Raw genomic sequence first — 23,498 nt, 5'->3', positions numbered from 1 at the left:
ATACTGGCCCTAGATAAGCCAGAAGAGGGCAGGAAAAGGACAAGAGGAGTATTACAACTTCTGTTCACACTCCAGGTTTCTCAGGGAAAAACTATCCCAGGTGTTCTCACCTTCTCCTTCAGGTGTTACAGAACAGGTCTGAGAACAGAAAATGATGGTTCAACAGTTGTTCTGCATGAACACATGGTGCAGGACTCACCAAAAAGTCAAGACACTGCAGCAGCTAATTCCTTAACTTGTTTATTTATCATTGAAGAAACACACAGCAGCAAGTTCTGCGTTGGCTTCAGTGTGACCAGATTGTTCCTTGTTGTTACTGCACCCCAGCTTAGAAGTCAACACAGCCATTACTACAAATCACTTTTTTGGAAAGGGAAAGAATTGACCCTGAAGACAAAGAATTGAGGGGAAAATTGAACAATTTCTCCAAAACCACACATTTTAAATATGACAATATTTATAAATCCTTGAAAGGCATGAATTATCCAGTAATGGAAAAAGCAGTTGTGATATTGGCAACAGAAAGTACATAGCCATATGCTTACCAAAACACAAATTGTAAAAGCTGCAAGTTTGATTTGTACACTGCAGCAGTGTGTACATTACTGGAACAATGACTGCAAAGTGGCCTCAGAGGCATTATGGATTCAAGTAAATCTACAGAAAATATCCCAGTGTAGCTAATTCACAATGTTTATTGTATTCAATTCGAATTTAAACAACTTACTGAATTTAGATAGTGATAAAATATCTCAGAAACTGCCTGCCCTCAAAAATACCTACGTAAAAGAGGGCTTTTCTACTTTTTGGCTAATTATGTAAATTCTTTTAGCTCTGCTTTTTCAATAATTCCACTGTGTGAACAGAGGTGTTTTCAAATGCATGTCCTGTGACAATAATACCCCATTCCAAACTAAGAAAGACTAAAAATAAAAAGGGCAGCCTGTTTTTGGTGCGAAAGAGAAGCTGTACTGAAGACAGCTGTTGGGCTTGCTTCTTTTTATTTTAGCAACAAATGACCCATGGAATAAGCATCATTTGATATCTCAAAAACTGGCATTCAATTTCCAACCTTCTGCTGTGAGTTTTGTGCATGATCAATCTATATGAGTAAGTAATTCATGCTTTCATGTTACCTCAAAACATTGGTTAAAGAATTCCAATTCAGAATGTTTATAAGCACAAATATAATCTGTGGATTCGATCAAATCAAAGCTAAAACATCGGTTAAACTCTGTGATTCCCACTTAACGTCGTACAGTGGTCCACCCTTCTTCATCTGTCTCGTTTTTAGTGCGGCGTGCGGGCTCACGCTCCTTCTCTGTTTTCCAGGATCCTTTCTCCTTCTCCCCGTCCCTTTCCCGCTCTTTGGATGCTGCTGGGGGAGCAGAAGCTGGAGGAGCAGCAGGAGCAGGGCCTGACCTCCGCGCCGGTTCCCGTTCCTCCCCGCGCTCTTCCCTCCTGTCGTCAGCGCGTCGCCACGAGCTCGCTACGGCGCAGGAAGAAAGAAAAACAACTCAGTCATGCTCCACCAGCAGCCTGCGAGAGTTCCAACAAACAGCCCTGACCCTGGCAGTGGGATTTACTGATCCTCAGCCCTGCCAACAGGGAATATGATGACAACGGCCAAATACATGTTTTGATTTTATAGGAAACTAACAGAACTACTCAGAACTCCTCTCGGGTTTGGGATTGTGGTAAGCAAGCCCAGTGTCATCTTTAAAACACAGTAACTGCAGTAACAATGTTCCACTGATGTACATGGTTTTATGGTGCAAAAACATATTCTTGTATTAGCAGAATTAAAATCACAAAAGTGTCTCCTTAGAAATGACTGAACCCTGAAAACAAAAATCCTGACTTAAAAGCATTTGTGGAAAATGTTCACTGTTAGTAAAAGAGAGGAAATTGCTCTTCAGCCTGCTGGAATCAGAGGTAAAATGGTACTGAATTACATGACTCCACTGGTAGCAGCATCCACCACCCTTTACTGTATGAAAAACTGTTCATTTCCACCAAAAGGATGCTAAGAGTTCTGCCCCAGCTGTGTGTGAACAAAACTGTGGCAGATGCCAAGAAGTCAAATCCCAAAACTTCCTGATACATTAAAAAAAAAAAAATCTCCACACTGAGAACACTCTGCCTTTCTGTCAGCAGCACTCCTGTATCTGATCCCATGTTCTGTTCCAGCCTGCTTCCAAGTGCAGGAACAACCACATTTGGGGCAGAGACAAAGTGAGATTCTGAAGGTAAGAATGCCAGAATTGGAAGATGTGGTGGTCCCTCCAGGCTAAATGGATTTGCTGTTATTGTATTTTTAGAACACAGCAAAGGATTAATAAATATATGAAACTAATACAGGTCTGTCATCAAAATTAATACCATTAATAGTGTGAAACCCTCATTCACAAATATTTCCGTCACATTTTAATGGTTTTAAGGAAAAGAGTTTTAAGAAATTACTTTCTGGGATGTCTGTCTTGATAATCTGAACACAAGGACTACATGCACCCAGAACACAATCCTATGAGAAATGCATACTTGAAATGTTACCCTCCTACTGTAGATGTGAAATGCTACTAAGACAGAAAACAGCACAACTACAAATAGTTAAGATTCCCTGAAGAATTCTCAATTATGCCAAAAAGCATCAAAGGTGCTTTTTATTATTTTGTTTATGGAAAGGCAGTTTAAACACAGGCTGAAAATAAAAGCTATTCCCATGTGACCCCTCCCCAGCAGTGTCAGGAAGAGGAGGCTCTGTGCTGGGTGAAGGACTTTAGGACACTAGAAGGAACCTACGCTCTTCCCGCTCGGATCGCAGGGGGGGTCCTCTCCTGAGGGGTGGCTCTCTGTCATCACCACGTCGGTCTCTCATGTCACGACCACCTCTGTCCCACTCCTCACGACGACTTGAATCTCTCCAGCTGGAAGTTTCCTCAGCTGGCCCTCTCCTCCAACCGCCATCATCCCTGTGGCCACGCAAAACATAAAAATTAAATGTTAGGAGGCTTATCTTTGCTATGGAAAGGAGCAGTAATAAATCACAACACAGATATTTATAGACCCAGTGGGTGTCTATTTAACATACTTCCAAAATTGGTTTTGTTTTTACGGAGCCTAACATGGAATTCTCTTGATAATAGGTTAAAAAGAAAAATTTAAAAGCATTTTAAGCATTTTGGAATTCCTCCTGTAAACAGATATCATCCTAAAAATAACAAACCAAAAAGGTCCCAAAATGCCCCTATCCATTTGCTGCCCTAAAGTGCTTAGTTTCACACAAACTAATCCTTGTTCCTTTCACTCAGAAATTCCATGTTATTTCTGTATCAGCAGGGCCCTTTTTTCTTTTTGCAGAAACATTCTAGAAGTACTTAAACAGAGCAGTCAGACCTGGGACGCCTGAAACGATCGTCTCGATCAAAATCTCTCTCCCTGTCAAATTCCCGCTCCTTCTCATTTTCATCCCGGTCTTTGTCTCGATCCCATTCACGGTCTCCTGAAGGTCTGGAGTCTCGGGGAGGGCCCCAGCTGTCCTCACGAGCCTTCTCTCGTTCTCTCCATCCCCCTGTAAGAAAGAAACACAGTCAAAGGAGTTTGTGACTGACCTCTGATCTCTCTTGTAGACAAAGAACCCTTTACTTCCGTCACAGAAACTGGTTCTTCAAGTTCTGACTCCTGAAGATCCAGCTCAAGATGTTTGTAAGAAGTTTGCACATGGGAGCCTCAGAGAAAATACTGTGCAGAGAAAAAACTGCTAAATGTAAAGCCAGTAATGCACACCTCACATCAGGGCTGCCTGCAACAGTCCAGCAGAGCTGGCTGCACCCTGCAGTTTTCAGCCAGAAACCACAAGGGTCTGGTGCAAAACAAGAAGAAGCAAAGGGTGTAGCTCAGACAGCAGATTCCTTTGTGAAAATCCACAAGTGAGATTTTAAGGAAGCAGATTTTTAAAGAACTTATTGCTTTTTAAAGCATTACTTTAAAATGTGACTTTTGTTACCATCCACTTAACACAGTGCACTCTGCAGCACTGCTCAGTTATTTACAAATGGGAGTTCTTTGTTATGTAGCCTGCTTTTGTTTTAAATAGGAAAAACTGGAGTGCAAGTTTTGATATTTATAATAAGTTTTCTAAAGCTTTGGACTACATAATTAGTGTCTACGAAAACTGACATGGTGCCTGCCAATACATAAGTGAAAAGAACCAGGAAATCAAAATAATATCTAACATTCAAATGTCATCAACAGTTCTGAAAAGAATCAGAACAGCTCTAGACACCATCAATGACACTTAAGAATAGAAATAAACAATACAAGAATAGGATAATTCAGATTTTAAGGGACCTCAGAAGGTCATCTAATCAAAGCTCTGCTTTAAGCAGGACTTTCAGTAAGGGTTAAAAACAAAAAGGGAATGTTAAAAACGTTATCTCTGTACACACAGGAAGAGCTTATCAAAACTACACCCACTTGAATGAAGTATCAAAAATCCTCCTTTAGAAGGAGATTAACTTCAGACACATAGAAGGAGTAGGGAAAGAGTCCAAGGTGTGCTAATCTAGTGAGAATGCTCCCAGCAAAGCATTCAACTTGTATACTTTGCTTTTGCACACAGGGAAGTGACCAGTGTTAAGTCTGTGACCATCACACTTGTATCTTCCAGACAAGCAATCACAGACCAGTGTGATGGTCACAGTGTTAAGTCTGTGACCATCACACTGTATCTTCCAGATAAGCAATTCAACCAAATGAAAAGGTTGAATTATACTACACTAAGTAGTCTCCACATCAGCCAAATTAATCTAGATGTTTTCAGACCTGATTCTCCCACCTCTGGCATCAAGTATGTTGCATCAACTATCTATGAGGACAACACACACACACTTTGGAGGGAAGATTATTATATTACTGTGCTTTACCTGGTTTACCAAATGGTCTCCATGGACCCGGCCTTGAGTCCTCACCGCCACGCCACGGGCCCCTGTCATCGTCTCTCCTGGAGAGCCTGTCATCGTCCGCGTTCCGCCAGGGTCCCCTGTCCTCATCCCGCCGGGCCATCCTGTCGTCATCCAGCCCGCGCCGGGGCCCTCTGTCATCATCCAGCCCGCGCCGGGGCCCCCTGTCGTCATCTGCAGCCCGCCAGCTGCCCCTGTCATCATCCAGCCCACGCCTGGGGGGCCTGTCCTCATCCAGGGCCCGGCGGGGCGGCCGGTCGTCATCCAGCCCGCGCCGGGGTCCTCTGTCGTCATCTGCCGCGCGCCAGCTGCCTCTGTCATCGTCCAAGCCGCGTCTGGGGGGCCTGTCGTCATCCAGGACACGTCTGGGTGGTCTGTCATCATCCAGGACGCGTCTGGGGGGCCTGTCATCATCCAAGACGCGTCTGGGGGGCCTGTCATCATCCAGGACACGTCTGGGACCCCTGTCGTCATCTGCAGCTCGCCAGCTTCCCCTGTCATCATCCAAACCACGCCGGGGCGGCCTGTCCTCATCCAAGCCACGTCTGGGGGGCCTGTCCTCATCCCCTTCTCGCCTCGGAGGCCTGTCCTCGTCCCCTTCCCGTCTAGGTGGCCTGTCCTCTGCTGATTCTGGAGGACGCTCCTTGTCATCTGCAGGACCACGCCTGGGCAGATCATCCCCTCGCCGAGGCAGATCGTCCCCGCGGCGGAACGGTCGCTCATCGTCTCTTGGATCTCCTCGACGCCAGTCTCTGTGAAACCCCAGGGAACAAGTGAAAAGCAGAAGGTGACATCCAGGAAAGCTTTACATCAACAGCATCAAACCCCTCAAAGCCATTTCTGATTGCACTCACTTGGTGAGTGGCTCCAAACATGAAGCATGCAGTTTCAAAATGCACCTTTTAATGCCCTTCATTGCTATGGGAAAGAGGCAGGTCACTGTCCCTACAGCTTCAGTAAAGACTCAGCACTTCATCATCTCCTTTCAAACTACAGTTTGGACAGTCCCCTGTTGGTTATCTGCTGCAACACCACAGAGAAGAGGGCTGGCTTCTACACCAAGCCTAATCTGGCAAACTTGACCTAAGTCTCAAAGAGTCAATACTAAAAAGCTCCACAACCATCAATTAAGTATCCCTCTCTCCAAGCACATGCCAGCCCTACACACCATTAAGTCTGCTGTCTGCAAGACTTTAAACATACATTTAGACCATAAACCCTGTTTTTGTCACCAAATTAATTTATTTTAGGAAATTAACTTTCCTCAGCAATTAAAAAAAAATTAAAAAAATAGAACATTACAGAAATGTACTGGTACCTGCTTCTTGGCAGGAGAAGAGAAGCTACACTGGGGTTGAATCTCATGGATTTAAAAAAAATAAAACCCAAACCAAAATACAACAAAAAGAACACCTCAAGGTTTAGAAGTCCACTATGCTACTAAAATGTAAACAAAAAGTCAGCAATGACTTGCTACAAAACATCAGATGTAGGACTTGAAAAGGTGAGAACAAAGAGACAACAGTTTGTGACAGCTCAGGAGTCTCGAGAATTTTGAGGAATTGCAAGCAGTGCATTTCCTGGGTTTGGAAGAATAATGGAGAATGCAATTATCATTGATCTGTGAGGTAAAAACCAAGACATGGAGATTGTTAATTTCCATTTAGACTCAAATTGGATAATCTCCCCCTTTGAAAAATCTGATTATTTTACCATAAAAGACATGTGGAAGAATGGTTATAATGTTTATCAGATGAACAAGTATTTAATTCATTCAGATACTGTCTCAGTGTCTTAGGATTTTTAAATCTAATTTTAAGCTATTACTTTTAAACTACCTCTACTTTAATTCATCTCTAGGAAAGCTGAATGAGAAATTACTAAGACAAGCTGCATCACTCTGTGTGGAGGAAAAAAACCCATTGAAGCATACAAATCAGTGCATTAAACACTTCACAAAATCACAGAATGGTTTGGGTTGGAAGAGACCTTGAAGATCATCTCATTCCACTCCCTGCCATGGGTAGGGACACCTTCCACTATCTCAGGCTGCTTCAAGCCCTGTCCAGCCTGGCCTGGAACATTTCCAGGGATGGGGCACCACAGCTTCTGCAATATATGTGTAGTGAAAGGCTACACTCAGCAGTGTCATGCAATTGTTGGATTCTGCAGTTCATGACAAAGTGGATCACTACCAAGAATGACAACACAGCTTTTAAGGAAAGATGGAATTCTATTTTGTTTATAGAGATCATGCCCTTCTAAAACATTTTAAGAGATTACTAGAGAGAGAAAGAGTCAATACACTTTCTTCCACTGGAGTCAGAGTAAGCAGTAATGGATTTAAATTGCTGTACTGGAAATTAGGATTAGACATTTACAAAAATCTATCTACCTGCAAGGCTAATTAAGCAATAAAATATACTGCCAATTGGAATCAGCAGTGTTATCTCCATCAGCACAGGCTTTTAAGAGCAACTAAGTGTGCACCATCAGAAATATTTTTAGCTACAGCTCATCCTGATGTGAAGCAGAAAAACAGACAAATGTTAAAAATCTTGTCTTCTACAACTATATATAAACAGTTTTCATTATTAGTGAACATATCCAAAATAAATGTAAACAAGTGTGGATTTTTTTTATTTTTAAAGTTGTAAGTACATTCATAATATTCTTCCTTCAGAAATCTATCCCTCCCTGTTCAATACAGCTCTTCAGAACTTTGTTTCATTAATGGCACGTGTTTTCTGCTCTTTGACTTACTCTGGGACTTGCATTTAGTTATTATCAGTTTTCTAAATGGAAAATCTCAGAATTTCATCATCCAGGAACACTGTACTTGCTTGTCATCCTTCTCCATTCTGTATTTACAGAGCTGACACCAATGTTTGAGTGGGAGAAAAGTTGTTAATTTAAAAAGGAATCCAAGGAAGCAAGTTGTTTATCACACACAGAAGGTGTCTGCTTGCCTTCACATATCTAAGCCAAATAAAACAGGAATGTTATCTGAGCATGGCTCCAAGACAAAACCTCTCTCTCATTCCAAGATCCTTACAAAGCAACATTTTAATAGAAGGTAACTTTCAGAGATGTAGAGGCATGAGATATTAGTCAGTTAGTGCAGCTTTAGCAGTAGCATCAAAATGGGAGCCTCCATACTTTGATCCCAATGTAACTGGGGCTTGGTAACCCCTGATTACCTCTCCACTGGTGCTCGACGCCATTCAGATTCCGGCTCACCTCCTCTTCTCCAGGAGCTTTCCGACTCCCTGTCACCCCAACGAGATTCCTGCATGTCAAAAGAAATTAGGAGCATTCTCTTTAAATGTTTAAAACAAAGATTTTCAACATATAATTCACTCTTGAGCATGTTATGTCACTAAAAACTCACTTGTCACACTGCAGAACACAGAACTATCAGGAGTCTGAGTAGCTAAAGTCTGGTTTTAACTGATTTTATTGTTTCTGCTGCAGTTCAAACAAAAACATGGTTCCCCTTGTGCCACAGACTTTACCTGCAGGGTAGGATATATGCAAATACACTAAAAAGTTTATGAGAAGTGTATGAACAATTGAACAGCTACAGTCAGCCATAGCCACTACCTGACACAAAAGAGATGTTCTAACAGTTTCACTTTTCCTGGGGGCTTATAACAACAGGAATGAACTCAAGTAATTATTTGCTTCTGTGCTTTCTGATCTCATCAGGAAATGTAACTGAATACACTGAAAGCTCTCTGTGGTAAGGACAATTTTGTTCCCAATACCTCAGTGCTCAGAAGAGGTGAGATATTAGTGATTCACAGGGGTTGCAGGGCAGAGCAATGACAAATCTGTATTTTTCAAAAATAAAGTTAAAATGTCTCTCTCCATTGCCAGACAAACCATTTAAACAGATTTTTACGCCTTAATTCTACCACAAGAAACCAGTTAGCTAAACCATCCAAAATACCTGATTTCACATAATCACACAACCTGTTTATAAGAAGAATATTCCAGTTTTAAACCCCTCTTTGAAAAGTGTTTGTATTTTTCATTATGGGTTAACCAAGATCTTGCATATTCACTACTCTGTCTCCTTAAATGCTTTAGAAATGACCCCAAATAACAACGGTGAGCAAAGAATCCCAAAACCGCAGATGGAATTTCTGGAGTGGTACAGCTATCTCTCTCAGAACCTGAGCCAGCTTTCCCGTAGAATCAAGTGCCCACAGATAGGAGACCTCTTATGTGAAAAATACCCATCATGATTATTTACCTGACAGACTGTCAAAACAATTTATACAATCTGATAACTTATCTTCATAGTTCCTCAATGAAATATGTATTAAACAAAGAGAAAGGCTGTGGGGAATGAAATTGAAAACCAGTTCTCTTGAAAGTTCTGAAAAAGTGGGAGTGTAAAAGGCTTATGGTACTTAGTTACATTCTTTAAAAGCATTAAGTATTTCCAAGTAACTTTTGTTGTTTTACTTCCTGTTGGGTTGGGGTAGTGAGTTCTCCCAACCCAACTTATATTTGTACAGAGAAAGTTGCACACACACATCTTGGTTTTATGTTATTGCATATTTCTTATAAAATACAAAACTATGCTTTTATGTTTAATCTGGGGGGATTTTCTTTCAATATCCACTTGAATTTCTGACTTTTGTATGAGTCACTGCACTTGCTTCCAATAGTTTTCCTTCTTTTTGTATTAAAGAAAATTTTGCCCAATATTCATTTTAGTCTTTATTAATGTAGTTTTTAAACAGCTTGGCAATCTTAGCTTCCAGGGAGTTTCTTTACTTTATTGCTAAACTAGAGATTCCAGATGCTGATAGTGAGCTGAAACTAAGTGACAGTAATTTAGTTATTAATTTAGCCACTCACATTCTAACTTAATAAATAAATAAACTAACCTATGATTTTGCAATGCTAACACCTTATTTCAAATAAACTACTGAAGAAGGGACAGTCAGAAAGAAACAAACCTGCAGGAATTACCCACCTTCCTTGAAAATGGGTCATCCAGCCCTCTCCTCTCTTCCTCTCGGCGGCGCTCTCTTTCCTCTATCTCCATTTCTCTCTGACGTTTTTTCTTCTCCAGCTCCTCCAGTTTCTTGACTCGCTCCTGGTACTCCCGCTGCTCCTGCTCGCGCTTCTCGCGCTCGATGCGCTCCTTCTCCTCACGCTCTGCACATTTGGAAACACACAGAGAATTTGTTACCAACACAAATTCCATTACTTTCCTGCATCCACAGAAGGGTTCTACAACACAATCTCTCCCCTTGGACTCTATAAAAAATAAACACTTAAAAATACAAGCATTTCGTATGATGTGTTTAGCTAACCACAGAATCTGTTTTCTGCAAGTCGCCTAACTCAAAAGCAATAGGAAAAGGACCCCTGATACATCAATTTATGAGACATCTTGAACAACTAGCAAGAAAGAAGAAGTTCCAATATCTTTACGTTAATTCAATGTACATACATAACTAGCAACTAAATTTTAGCAACTAAAATATCAGTAACTACCTCAAACATAGTAGAGGATCCCTCCCTTAGAAAATATCGAACAAAAAAATCAGCTAAGAGTGTCAGAAATTTGATATTCATGACCGCTTCAGTTGTTGTTTGTTTTTTAAATACTGCATTATGATGAACTCTGATACTTAAAATCTTCAACCTCCAATTGACAAATAGGGCAGAAATTCATCTTGCAGTTTGTCAACCACCTCTTCTCCTCTAAAGCCCTGAAACAGGGTATTAGGGCTATCAGACACAACAATTCACAAGGAAAGATGTGTGAGTCATTTACAATTTTGGAGTTCTTGATCGGACACCAATGCTCTTTTCTCTTTAAGATGTGCACAAACAAGTGGCCAGAACTCCAACTATAGGCTAAAATCAAGGACTCACTTTTTCATCAGCCTCTCTTACTTCATCTCCTCCTTCACTCATGTCTAGGAGCTACAAAGCTTTACCTTCCTGTCTGTGCTGCACAAGTAAGCAAGGAAGGTGTGACTACTGGAAGTGGAAAAGACTTCCTCTAAACTCATGAAACAGGAAAACCAGACACTAGCTGTGTTACAAAATGGGAAGGCTCAAGGATAGAAAGGATGAAAGTCACATTCTCAATCACACCTTTAAGCAGCTGCTCCTCCCGTAGCCTTTGCTCCTCCTCCTCCTTCTCCCTGTAGTAAGTGATGCGTCTCTCCTCTTTGCGCTGCTTCTTGCGTTCCTCCAGACGGTTCCGCCTCTCCTCTGCCAACCGCTCCTGGAACTGCTTGAGCTTATCCTGAAATACCAACAAGACACCTCAGAACACAATACTGTAATGTCTGAGAGCTAGGCAGTTACACAGTTGTTAAATAAAGCTGCACAGAAATTCAAAACAACTGCAACATAATAATTTTGCTCTGCTGAAGAACGTCCTGTTTGCCATGTCAACCTCTTCTGTAACTGATTTTGTATAAGTGAATATACTCTAGTGTAGAAGAAAGACACAACCAGATAATCATGTATAGTATTAGTCCTTTATCTGCTTTTTCAGAAAGGAATGACCTAAATAATAATTTATCTGTACCTAAAATATATCATCCAAAATTATCCCTATTATTGCAAAGAATCATATGCAGTTACTAAATTATATTAATGTACATTTATTCTGCCTTTTTTTGGTAAAGCTAGTTTTTACTGCAACATAGCCCAATACTCAAAGCTATAAACAGGCAGATACAGCTGTCTGCCTATATGACACCCAGTGATCCCTTATTAACAGCTGTACTGAAATAAACAATTTACCCCCTCTTTTATTTTCCATATTACCTATTCCAGAAACTGTCAAAAATTTGAAGCGATACTACCTAGGAACAGGTGCACGAAATTTAATTTAAAAGCCAAAGCAGAAATAAGCAATTCCACAGTTCTGGACCATTTTACATACTAATTTGTTTCTAGTTTCATGAAGAATCAGTTTTAGTTCCTCACTTTAGGGGTAACTTTGTAAGCAATGCCACATCTCATGTACCTCATAAACTGTTCGTCGTGATGCCTTGAGCCTGGCTTCAAATAAATCTCTATCCTCCAGCATCCTGGAGAGTCTGCTCTTGTGCTCAAGGGCTTTCTCACGCTCCAGCTGCAGGGTGGTGATCTGAAAACAGAAAATAAACTAAGTATAACTTCACTATACATCTGGATTCAATCTACCCCAGCCACTAGAAGGAAAAATTTTCACTTCCCCTTTCAGAGCAAAGACAGAAGAAATTGCTGTCCACTAAAACAGTGAAAGCACAAAGCTAACAATCTGAATTTGTGTAAAGATTTCAATATTTCTTTCTTTTTTGGAAAGAGCTGGGAAAAAGAAAACAAACAGTGCAAACCCCACTATTTTTCATACATTGCTAATGCACTTTATCAACTGAACAAAAAATTCTTACCCTTTCTTCTTCCTGTTGCTCCCACAGCTCCATATCATGCACTCTTTGCTCCTCATAAGCAGTCTTTATTAAAGGAATTTCTTCCAAGCGCTTCGCTCTTTCAAAGTAGTCAATCTGAGTAAAGGTAACACATCTTTAGTGTGACATAATGCACACATAAACCCCTGATTTCTGGAGACTTCTCCAACATAGCTGATATATTATGGCAAAATAGCAACAAACACACTGGACCATCTAAGGTCAACCTAACCAAGAACATGCCTCTACCACCGGCAACTAACTAAGTGTACTCCCAGGCAAGGATCCAGGAATGGAGACAGGCGCATCATAATTCTCTCTCAGCATCGTCCATGTTCAGCTCCCAGCATTTTCTGTGTTGAAAGTATTTTTTATATTTTAAACAGTGGATTTCCTCTCTTGTCCTGAGCTCAAAGCTTTTCATATACAACAATGTACTTTGGAAAGAACTCCTGCATGTCTGTGGCTCACAGCATGAAGATCCAACTTCTACCTACAAACAGCTCTGAACATGGCTCCTGCTGGCTTCATTTGATGCTTCTCACTCCACTACCCCTTGCAGGCAGTGCAAGAACAGCTGCTCCCACCATCAGCTCTTTCAACAGGTACACTCTTACAGACTGGCACCACATCCTCTCTCTGGAAGTCTGACAGAGGGGTACTGTTTTACAAAGACATTTCCCCCACAGAAGCCAATCTGCATCAATGATAATTCTTGTTGGCGTCCTATCAAACTTCCAGTGCAGCCACATCCTTTTAGACATAAAGAGACCAGAACTGCAGACAGTGCTCAAAATGCAGAGGAACCAAGTTCTCACTGCTGGCAAGAATGTTAAGTTTGAAGCCCATCATATAATACGCAAAGCCAAAAACTGAGGGATTCTTTCCCCAGCTTTCCCTATATGAAGTTTTAAATCTATCTAACCAGAACATAATTCAAAGACTTCCTTTTGTCACACTATTAAGTTGGGGTTTTTTGTGAAGAGCTTTGGAAAAAGCTTTTTTTGAAATCCAACTTAGTTGCACCCATGAGATCAGCCTTAGTCATACTTTTGCTGTGACAGCTTCAGAGATCTCTAAGAGGAAGCCCTTTGCTAGCATTCCTTTTATAGAAGCTGTGCTGACTTTTCCAGGTAGATCGTATTCACTCAAGTGACTACTAATTCTACTATTAATGTACTTTCTGCTCCTCTGTCCAGGGTAAGCAACAGCTTTACAAGCCTGCAGTGTCCAAGATCCTCACTGGAACCTTTTTAACTAACCTGCCACTTTCTACCTGCCATTTTCCTTCAAACCAGTTTTAAGTGACCCGAGTCACCAGCTGTACCACAGAAGCCCTGTTTCATTCCTGAATACAGCAGGAAGCCCTGGCAGAGTTCCACCTTGCCCAGGTCACCTGTTTCCATTTATTATGACACATTTCTCACACTTGTATAGCCACCCACGTTTCAGAGAGATCCTTTTCTGCCATCCAGGACGGCTCTAGCAGAGGAGTTTCCTCTCGTTCAGTGAGGACTAACACTATTAATTAATTTCACTTCTCTGTATTGGTCTCTCCTTCTCTGAACATTTAACCTGTTCTGAACATTTTTTAATTACAAGTCTTCCCAGCTAAGACTGAATTCACATCCAGCTTAAGGGTCCTTTTTCAAATCAACTCCATTAATTAGAACAGATGTTTGCACCGAAACCAGAGACCCAATTGGTATATAAGACATTTACCTTTCTTGAGTTTCAACATTTCCAACATCAGTGTTATATATATGTGTATGCACACACGTATCAACACAGATCACGTTCATTTAAAAAACTGTATGGACATTTTTACCCTTCCTACTTTGTACCTTTTTCTCCTGATTCTTCAGTCGTTCCTGAAGTTCCTTCTTTTCTTTTTCCAGCTGTTCCACTTGTTTAGCCATAATAAAGTCAGGATCCAATTCTTCAAGATCCTACAACCAAGTAAAGTTATCAATACAAAAAGGAGAAAAAACTCCCACAAAAGGTGGTCTTTATTCCCCCAGGTAAAAAAGGTCCCATCCAAACCCAAAACTAAAATTTACTTGTCTCATTTTTAAGAGAGACTGTAAGACCAGTTGCAGTACAAACCTATGAAACTCAGGCAGCCCAGCAATGTAACACTGAAATAACAAAATAACTCCCCACCGCAACAATAAATCCCCTACCTCAATATCAATATCTTTAAATGCTTTGGCTCCCAGTTCAGTCTTCTTAATCTGCTCCAAGCGCTCCCGAACAGTTTTCTTTTTGATCTGCTCATGCTCCTGCAGGATCCTCTCCTTCTCCCTCTCCTTTGCCTCCTGGCGCAGCCTCTCCTCCTCAGCTTTCCGCACTTTCTGCAGTTCTGCTTCCCGCTGCTCCAGCTCCTCCTTTTCACGCTGGATGTTCAAGCTTTCCAGGCGCTCCTTTCTCTCCTCTATGGTTTGACGGCGCGCGAGGATACGCTGATGCTCCTTCCTGGAATTTTTTAGGAAGGCAGTGACTGCCAGCTGATGCTGTTCTTCCTTCTCTTGCTGGATTTAAATTGAGAACAATAAAATGATGTAAACAGTTCCTCTTCAAAAAGGCAGTAAGCAAAGCAAATGCTTCTCATGGAAAACACAGAGTTAATTCTATTCTCCAAACCTGCCAACTGAATGGAAGTACAGCTGTAGTGGCAAATCTAATCACTCATCCAAGTGGCATCCCAGGCAGTACCAACTGCCCAGAATCATGTGCACATGGAGAAAGTTGTCTGTAAAAGACAATATTGTGCAACATGGCTTGGGTATGACAGTTTGACTTCTTCTGTCCAAAAATATTGTAGTCCCAGATGTAATTGATACTGAAATCTTTAACTGCAATGGGTGTGTGGGCCAATCTTGTTTGTCTCTGCATGTGTTTGCAAGCATATCACCACATGTACTGTATTTCACCAAAGTCATTCTTTTAAATTTTGTTATTTTCCAAACACACTAATAGAAGAAAAATGTATCCTAATTAATACAAAACACTATTGGTGAGATGATTAAAAAATAAGTCAACAACTTAAATGTATTTAAAAGCATTTTCATGACTTACAAAAAACACTAGGCTTCTAGACACTAGAACACAGACTGCTCTATAAGCAGCCTTCCCACCCCCCAGCATTGCCCAGAGCACCCCCACAGTTCTTTGTTGACATTCATGCTGTACACACGAGGAGGTGTCACTGTGCCAGCTCAGTGAGCTGCCCATTTCCATGAGTCCAGCCAAACACTGCAGCCCAAATCAGCTCCCCACACTCCCCCAGCCAGGCTACTCCTGAAATGTGAGCACCCTCAGGGATATTTTTAGTAACCTGTCACTTCTAGGGCATTCAGCAAAAACACTGAAACATCCATGCTTTGCTGCAGATCTGCACACATTGAAAGCTAAATGGAGGTGCCAGAAACACCAGAGTACAAAGCTTTAGACAAATTTAATGGTTTTGTGAATTATTAGAAATGTGACAAATTAAAAGCTTTTAAGAACCTGACAAAAGTGGAAGGTTTTGACCTGAATAGTGAAGGAAAAAAGGATATCAACTTGTTCTGTAGCTTCTCTAACCACACAGATTGATATTAGCCTTTACTGTTCTCCAATTTTACAAGTGTAATGACCACTAATGAGTTAAATGAGGAGGATTTATTCAGCTACTAACTATACTAACATGTCAAGTGCAAGACTAACTGCCACTTCTATCCATGGATGTATAGTTAAAGCATGTCTTTTCTTTTTTTTCTTTCAAAATTACAATCTGATACCAATTTAATACCAATCACAAATCAAATCTTTTAAAGGGAAAACCTATATAGAAATATTTTTATCTTAAATACTATGAAACCACTAATGTGTTCAAGCCAACATAAGGAAGTGAGCACTGAATGTCATGATACACTTCTACTTTCTGCATTTAGATTTTAAGAATATTACTCAATATTAAGTATAAGACTATTACTTAATATTAAGTACAAGAATATTACTTAATATTTGGTATTTCAATCTGCAGAGAATCTAACATGGACATGTTGCTATCAGCCTTTTTGCCTATGGAACAAATATCTGATGTGTTACCTATGAAATCTTTCATAAACCTAAAACAAATGAAAAAATTACCACTGCTCTAGCAAAAGAAGCGAAGGTTTAACTTGCCACGACCAAAGCATGCTGGAAATCTGAGACTGATTTACACCTTGTTGCTACAGAGCTCTGGAAAACCTGAAATGTGAGTCTGACCTTGAAGCCAAGAGTGCCAGGGAGGAGGAAAAGAAGTGACAAAGACCAAAGACAGGTTGAGCTGTGGGATGTTTTGGTCTATAAAGCTGCATTCCAGCTTTTTCACAACAGCAGTTTTTCCAGGAAGAATAAATGAAGCAGCATCTTGGATTTTCAAAAATGCATACAAAACTTTAAATACATCCTAGTTCTGTAGGCTCATATGGAACAGTTATTATTTGTTATAACCTAACCTGGTTATTTGCAAGACTAGCAACTTTAAACTCACACCTCTTGTGTACATTTTGCCATATTTTGTTTATGACCAGAAACTAATTAGCTGAGCACTTTTAAGAATGACTTCTTTAAAAGCACAAAAAACTGATTACCACTAAGCTGAAAAAAGAAAGTAAAATGTACATCTAATCTGAGAAAACACATTCATTAAAATATAAGCTTTGTCAACACTCTCCTAAGACTTTAAACGACTTACCATTAAGTGAGGAGGCTTAATGACTGCAAGAGCCTTAGCCAGAGCTGAGGACATGGCAGTCAGCTGGTTTCTGATCTGCTCAGAAGGCATGCTCTGCAGCTGAGGGCCCAGTGGAGCATCCTCTCTAGTACAGTAATTCAAATCTGAACCAAAACTCAGTGTCCGGGTTGTGTGATCAAGGCGAACCTTTGCAAAGACAGAAAAAAAGGAAGAAAAAGGATTGTATTTTTTATTGAACAATTTCTCTGTTGCTCTGCCTATGACCACCATGAGTCAACAGAGGCTCTAAGCAGAAATTACTTGAAAAAAAATTTTGCTGTACCACTCCATGAGAAATGCTAAATTAGTAGAAGAAAAATAGCACTGTCAATGAAGGTTTGTTTTATTTCTATGGTTTAGGGAAAAAAACAACCCAAACAACAATGAAAACAAAATCACTGGAAGAGGCTGAACTTTCAAGGATTCAATGAAATGAGCACTACAAGACAAATCACTCCTGTCTCTTCCTCCACATTGTGAACCAGCTCCTTTTCATCACATGCAATACACATGAACCCAGACACGACACAAAGTCTCACTACAGCCCTCACCTGTAAGTCACAATGCCTGGCTGCATCCACGATACAGCGCTCCAGCTGGAAAGCATCCACAAAAGGAACCAGGGTGCACAGACGAGCAAACTCAATGCTTTGATAAATCTGGGCCACCTGAATGCAAACAGAAACATCAGGTATTTTTTTCCACAGTATTTTTCCTCAATAAAAAGAAATCAGAGTAGAAGTTGTTGTAGAGGCCTTAAAGTTAACTCGCTAAATTGTCAGCAAATGAATGTATACATATGAATGCAGTTGCAAATACTGTTTGAGGATTCTATTTCTGTACTGTCTTCAGATTAAACCCCATTCCTGAATGGGTACTTTGTATGAAGGAGACTGGCAGCAGTAACTACATCCAGCTATGCTGCTAATTAGCCTTCAACTGTTTCTTTAGCACACCAGAAATAACACTGCTCATCACTAGTAAAGAAAGCAGGTCAATGAAATGTGCATTTTATAAAAAAATCTTAGATACAAATACAATTTTTAAAAAATAAACTAAAAACCAAAGTGAAATACTTCCCTCCCTGATGTTACTCCAAAGAGAAGTAATGAAGAAAATCTAGAGAAGAGACTACACCACTGTACCCCACTATTAAGTACAGCTACTACAGCTGTATTTAAATGATGCACAAACTGAAGTTATAGGCAATATATTAAAGAAATGTATTTGAAAATCAAACATTCTTCTATTTGACAGAAAAAAAAAAAATTCAGCATTAAAGTTTCAACATAATCTTCCCCCAAAGCATATTCAAATTCTCGTATACTTAGGAACATGCATTATCTTTACTCATACCTGCTGCAGAAGGCGAAGGATGGTGTTGTTTTGCAGGTGAGGAATGTACAGCTGCAGCTCAGGTTCCTTTTCAGCTTGGTCCTTCACCCAGTTCAGAACCTATCAAAAGTCTGAAAAGTTACTCTATCTGCATTGACCTGTACAAACTTCACCATTAATGTTACATTTCTGGTTTACACTCTTAAAACAAGAGCACTTCTGTCCAGATACTGTTTTACTGAAGTGCATCCTTTGATCAGAACACTTAGTTACAAAGGAGAGCTGACAGTTTTTGTATGAAGGCGACTGACAGTACTGGCAACATTTACCACACTGCTAATTTACCTTCAAGTTCTTTTTAGCACCTCAAGTATCTTTGTTCCCACTATCAAAGAAAAAGAACATGATGTGCTTCATCAACTGCAGAATTTACACTAACTTAATCAACAGCTCTCACATTATTCTACCTCCCAACACTCTACCTTTTAATAGTAAAAGCAATCATTGGCTCATCCTTCCACTTAGCATACAACCCACTTGCCAGCATATGCCCACGTGTGCACACAGTCTTCTTATTTTGCACTTTAAACAAAATTAACTCAGTATTATCTCCACCAACAAAACCTTCTAACACATTCCCAAAACTCTGCACCTTTATGGAGCCCTCTGAATAGCACCCAAAAGACCTGAGTGCATTTTCATTCTATTTCAGTAACCTGGCTTACTCTCAGATGTCATGCACATATCATGGTGATGGAACTTCACCAAATCAAGGCTATTATTGAAAAATCAGGCAATAGAAAAAAGCTGGTTGATATTTACCACAAATCAATATTGAAATAACAGACTGTTAGTCAAGACCAATTACTACACACACAGAGCTACAAAAAACTTACCTTGCTGACACGGGCACTCAACTTTAGCGGGTGAAAGTCTACTTCAAGCCAATTGTAAAGTTCTTTCACTTCTGGGACAACATATTGCACTACATTGAACCTGACCTACAGTCAACAAAGAAAATCCAAAGATCTCAACATAAATACAGTATTAACCAATAATTAATGCTTTAAGAATTTCATATTCAACAAGTTAAACAGGCAACAGATGTGGTTTTTAATACAGGAAACTAGGGGTTTTTTCCATTACATTCTTAACTGCAGTAACAGTAGTTCTACACTACATCACTTAAATGTAGTTAAAAATTGAAAAGTAGACAAAAACCAATCTAAACAGACTAGAGTACCATCCTCAGCCATTTCTAAGACACAAGCCTACTACACAAACAAAGGCCCACATCCAAACTAAAACCACACATCTCTGTTCATTATTAAATTTCTGAAGCCTTAAGTTGTGGGTTTGAGGCAGACTAGAGAGGAACTGCAAGAAGAATTAACTCAAATGATTAAATAAGCTTTGAACCTAAATCTTACATATGAGTGCTAACGACTGCAAAAAATTCAAACATTCTCTGAAAATACCCATTACTTAGTGTCTAATTTGTTTATGAGCATTGGGGGAGGTCTGAGGATAGATAAATCTAACATCCCTTCAAATTAAACACAAGGAAGTTTTCATAATCACTTAGATCCATATGGTCCAACATTTGACATCTGGCCTGTGCTTATCCAAAACACATTTAAAACAGAAAAATAAGCACTTGGTTCAGTTAATTACATACTTCAGAGTCAGAAAAAAACCCCAAAGTTCTAGGTCACAACATGTTTCAAACCCCTCAGTGTTTCAAATCAATATTTGCTGCTTGGGTGACATAAAAGACTACACTGAATTGCACACAAGCATTCATTATCACTGCCATTTCCAAACATTCCTTGTGAATCTGCAATTAAGTTCCAATTAACCACACAGCTGTTTTAGCTTTAAATTTGCTTTCCCACAGCTAAGCAGAGTGCTCTAGAAGGAACAGGCCTCAGCTCTGTGAAGCTGCTGACCTGAACCCCAGTACCCACCATGTCATTGATGAGGCTGGCCCGTGTCGGGGGGGCCTGCAGCCCCAGCAGGGTGGCCAGGCGCCGCTGCTTCTCCACGATGATTCCATCCATATCCAGGAGACGAGCAATATCAGTTCTCTCTGGAGTTATTGGAATGGACAGCGTGGCCAAAAGGACTCGAGTGGACATCCTGGTGACAAAGCAGAAGCACAAGAGAACACTTACTAACTCCTGCTCATCTATGTGCCAGTTTGAGAGGAATGAGGAGCATCCATGATGCAAAACTGTGTACAAACACCAGAATAACAGAGGAGACACCAACTACAGCATGAGAGGAAACTGTGAAATCTTGTGAAGAAAATACCACCACTCAAAACAGAAAAAAACCCAAACACCCGGATATTTATTGACTTGAATATCCTCTCAGTAAAGAGAAGGAAGCTTAACTAAGGTGATGCTAATGTTCACAATACTTACACTGCAGCTTTGTAAAACATCCTCCTTGCTCTAGATTTCTTTTGAGGCAATTAGTACTGGCCAATTTAGGCAGAGCTGCTCATAGCCATACATGTCATCTGCTTCTTTTGGGGTACAATTTAGTTTATTTTTGAACCGAGGGGGTTAAAAACAGATTCTAAGATCACAGCAAGTATCTTTCCCCACCTCTGCATCTCCTCTTGTGTGAGATTCTTTCGCATTTCTCTTGATAAGTGATAAAGGCGGTGAAGGGTGGATGCGTGAAAAAGAGCATTTCCTGATTTCCAGAAGACAGTTGAAACTTTGTGGTAGTAATTTGCCATCAGCTGTGGTTTGGGCGGTTTCTTAGACAATGCAAATAGTCCATGAATATCTTCCACTGCTTTGAAAGCTTCCTAAAAACCCCAAAACAACCAAACACAACACTGTTAGGAAGTCTTTTGTAACATCCCAAAAAAGGAAAAATGTACATTCAAAAAGGTTTTAAGACTATAAAATATTTAATACTACTGAAAGCTATGATCTTCAGTTTTGTCAGCTACATGGAATTAAATACTTTCTTAATAAATTATTTGGACATACTCACTTTAATTATCTGCTTAGAAGTTGGTATTTTTGAAAACTTGTTTCATTCTGATTTTCAAGCTACAAACCAAGGTTGGGGGGGAGCCAAACAAAAAATCTCTCGAAGTTCTACCATCAAAGCTTGGTTTGAAATGCTGTGCAGGAACACCAGACTAAGCATTCAATATTCTAGACATTAAAACTTTTATTCTGTAGCTCTTATGCTCTCTTCACCTTGCTGCATGTACCATGAGACATGAACAGTGTGGAGAAAATTCTGGAAAGGCTGCAGACCAAGCGTGATGGGGAGCCCTGCTGCATACCTGCCACAGCTCCATGCTGATAGCACTGTCCAGCTGCACCAGCCTGGTCTCCAGGTGCATGGACTGGCTGTCAGGGTTGTTGAGGTTGATGGCTGTGCTTTGGTTGTGGTGCCGCTGGATTTGCCCCAGGTGCATCCGCAGGTTATCGCAGAGCTTGCGGAACTCCGCTTTCCGCGTGTACTGCAGGCAGAACTTGAAAGCTGCAAAAAGGAATAATGCAAATGTAAAATGTTCACTAATGGTGACTTCACGGTAGTTGTAAATGGGATTCAAGTATGTAAATCAGTACACTTAAAAAAATCTTCATTTGCAGTCAAAAGACATCTCAAACGTGATACAATCCGTCACACATAATGAGTAAGTGACAATGCAGTGCATTTTCATCTTGACCTCAAAAGATGAAGATGTTTCCACATAATTAAGATTAAAGAGCAAAGGGAATACTTTAAGTCTCTCTAAAAATGTTCTAATTTATGCAGTGATTCCAGCTTTTAGTTTGAACTAAAAGCACACAAAATCCTGTGAATGGCATGAATTCAGGTTTTGGCTTTGTAAAATGTGGGAGAAATTCAAGTCATCTAAAGATGGTAAAGTCAAATGAAGCTTTCAAATGACCAGAAATGACACAGACAAAAACCCTGTCATTAACCCCATAGTTCTTAAACACCAGTCCTTGTTCTGGTTTCCAGAGTTAAGCACAACACAAATGCATGAAAGAGGTCAAGAAGAGGGGATGGACTGTAGAGGGGAATCAAGACCACCCAAAACCCTGGAAGCCCTCCAACCCATTTCCAGAAATGTCCAGAAGAACAGACAGAGCATGAGAATGGATTCGCACAACAAGTGAGAAACTCATCTATAAAAAGGTCAAGCCCAGGTGTGTGTACATCCCAGAACCCTGGACACCCCCACCAGCTAGACCAACACTGGAGTGAGGACTGGTGACTTCTCTCTTTTACCCTCCCATTCTTTCTCTCTAGCCCTCTCTTTAATTCAACCCTCTCTTCTTTCACCCTATTCCTTCACCCAAAACCCACTGCCATGTGCTCATACTGCGAGGTCAGGGACTAACACACCAATTCTCATGCCAAGCAAGTCATCTGCTATTAAAACTTTATAAGCTTTTGAAGACCCTCTGATTCTTCTTGTTCCTTTTGACCACATGCATCTACAAATTTTGATGTTCCCTCCCTTTAAGGGGGCACACCACATCATTATAGTTCAAGTTTCCATCTTTTGCACCTACCTTGCTGTGCAATGTCATGGTACAGGCGTTCTACTCGAGAATTATTTCTGAGAAGATCCAAACACTGTCTATAGGATTCCCACAGAAATTTAACCCAGGGTGTCAAAAGCAGGCGGTCAGTACGATCCTGAGTGTCTTCTCCACTTACAGCACTCAAAAGAACACTTCAGTCAGGGCAGCAGGGTAAGGAAAGAGAAAAAAGAGAAGTGGTTTATTCCCCACAATTCTTTCTCATCAATTTTTCTTACCAGGTTATAAGATGAGTCTGGACAAATCTGAACAGCTAATTGCTGCTGAATGGTCTATTGCTTATTTTCAAACTGGTCCCTCAGACTGCTCCCTTTTCCTTTAAAGGATGTAGATAATTATTTCAAAGTTTTAAGTTTCAAACTTTGAACTGACATGTTCGAGCTCCAGAGGTAAGACATCAGAAACTTGC

General features: G+C 40.4%; 1 protein-coding gene and 1 non-coding gene across 2 annotated transcripts in view; both read right to left on the bottom strand.

Moving 5' to 3' along the window:
- Positions 1-224: 224 nt before the first annotated feature.
- The window catches only part of EIF3A (eukaryotic translation initiation factor 3 subunit A), a 29,450-nt gene continuing 6,176 nt past the window's right edge, over positions 225-23,498 (bottom strand). The window contains exons 4-22 of the mRNA XM_041461156.1: positions 23,060-23,223; positions 21,814-22,013; positions 21,113-21,321; positions 20,468-20,639; positions 19,397-19,501; positions 18,522-18,620; positions 17,717-17,833; positions 17,127-17,312; positions 14,584-14,931; positions 14,245-14,349; positions 12,383-12,496; positions 11,974-12,096; positions 11,088-11,241; positions 9,952-10,136; positions 8,162-8,250; positions 4,926-5,713; positions 3,397-3,571; positions 2,803-2,972; positions 225-1,489 (exon numbers count right to left, since the gene is read on the bottom strand). Of these exons, the coding sequence (XP_041317090.1) occupies positions 1,248-1,489; positions 2,803-2,972; positions 3,397-3,571; positions 4,926-5,713; positions 8,162-8,250; positions 9,952-10,136; positions 11,088-11,241; positions 11,974-12,096; positions 12,383-12,496; positions 14,245-14,349; positions 14,584-14,931; positions 17,127-17,312; positions 17,717-17,833; positions 18,522-18,620; positions 19,397-19,501; positions 20,468-20,639; positions 21,113-21,321; positions 21,814-22,013; positions 23,060-23,223 (3,745 nt within the window). The 3' untranslated portion in view covers positions 225-1,247. The remainder of the gene's footprint in view (positions 1,490-2,802; positions 2,973-3,396; positions 3,572-4,925; positions 5,714-8,161; positions 8,251-9,951; positions 10,137-11,087; positions 11,242-11,973; positions 12,097-12,382; positions 12,497-14,244; positions 14,350-14,583; positions 14,932-17,126; positions 17,313-17,716; positions 17,834-18,521; positions 18,621-19,396; positions 19,502-20,467; positions 20,640-21,112; positions 21,322-21,813; positions 22,014-23,059; positions 23,224-23,498) is intronic.
- LOC121350378 lies at positions 18,043-18,175 on the bottom strand. The gene has a single exon (XR_005954659.1). It is a non-coding gene; the product is annotated as a small nucleolar RNA SNORA19 (small nucleolar RNA).

The sequence above is a fragment of the Pyrgilauda ruficollis genome, unplaced genomic scaffold (assembly GCF_017590135.1).
Source record: "Pyrgilauda ruficollis isolate IOZ18807 unplaced genomic scaffold, ASM1759013v1 scaffold15, whole genome shotgun sequence".
Taxonomy (NCBI): Eukaryota; Metazoa; Chordata; class Aves; order Passeriformes; family Passeridae; genus Pyrgilauda; species Pyrgilauda ruficollis.
The sequence above is the reverse complement of the archived record's forward strand: the minus strand, read 5'-3'. Positions and strand labels throughout refer to the sequence as shown.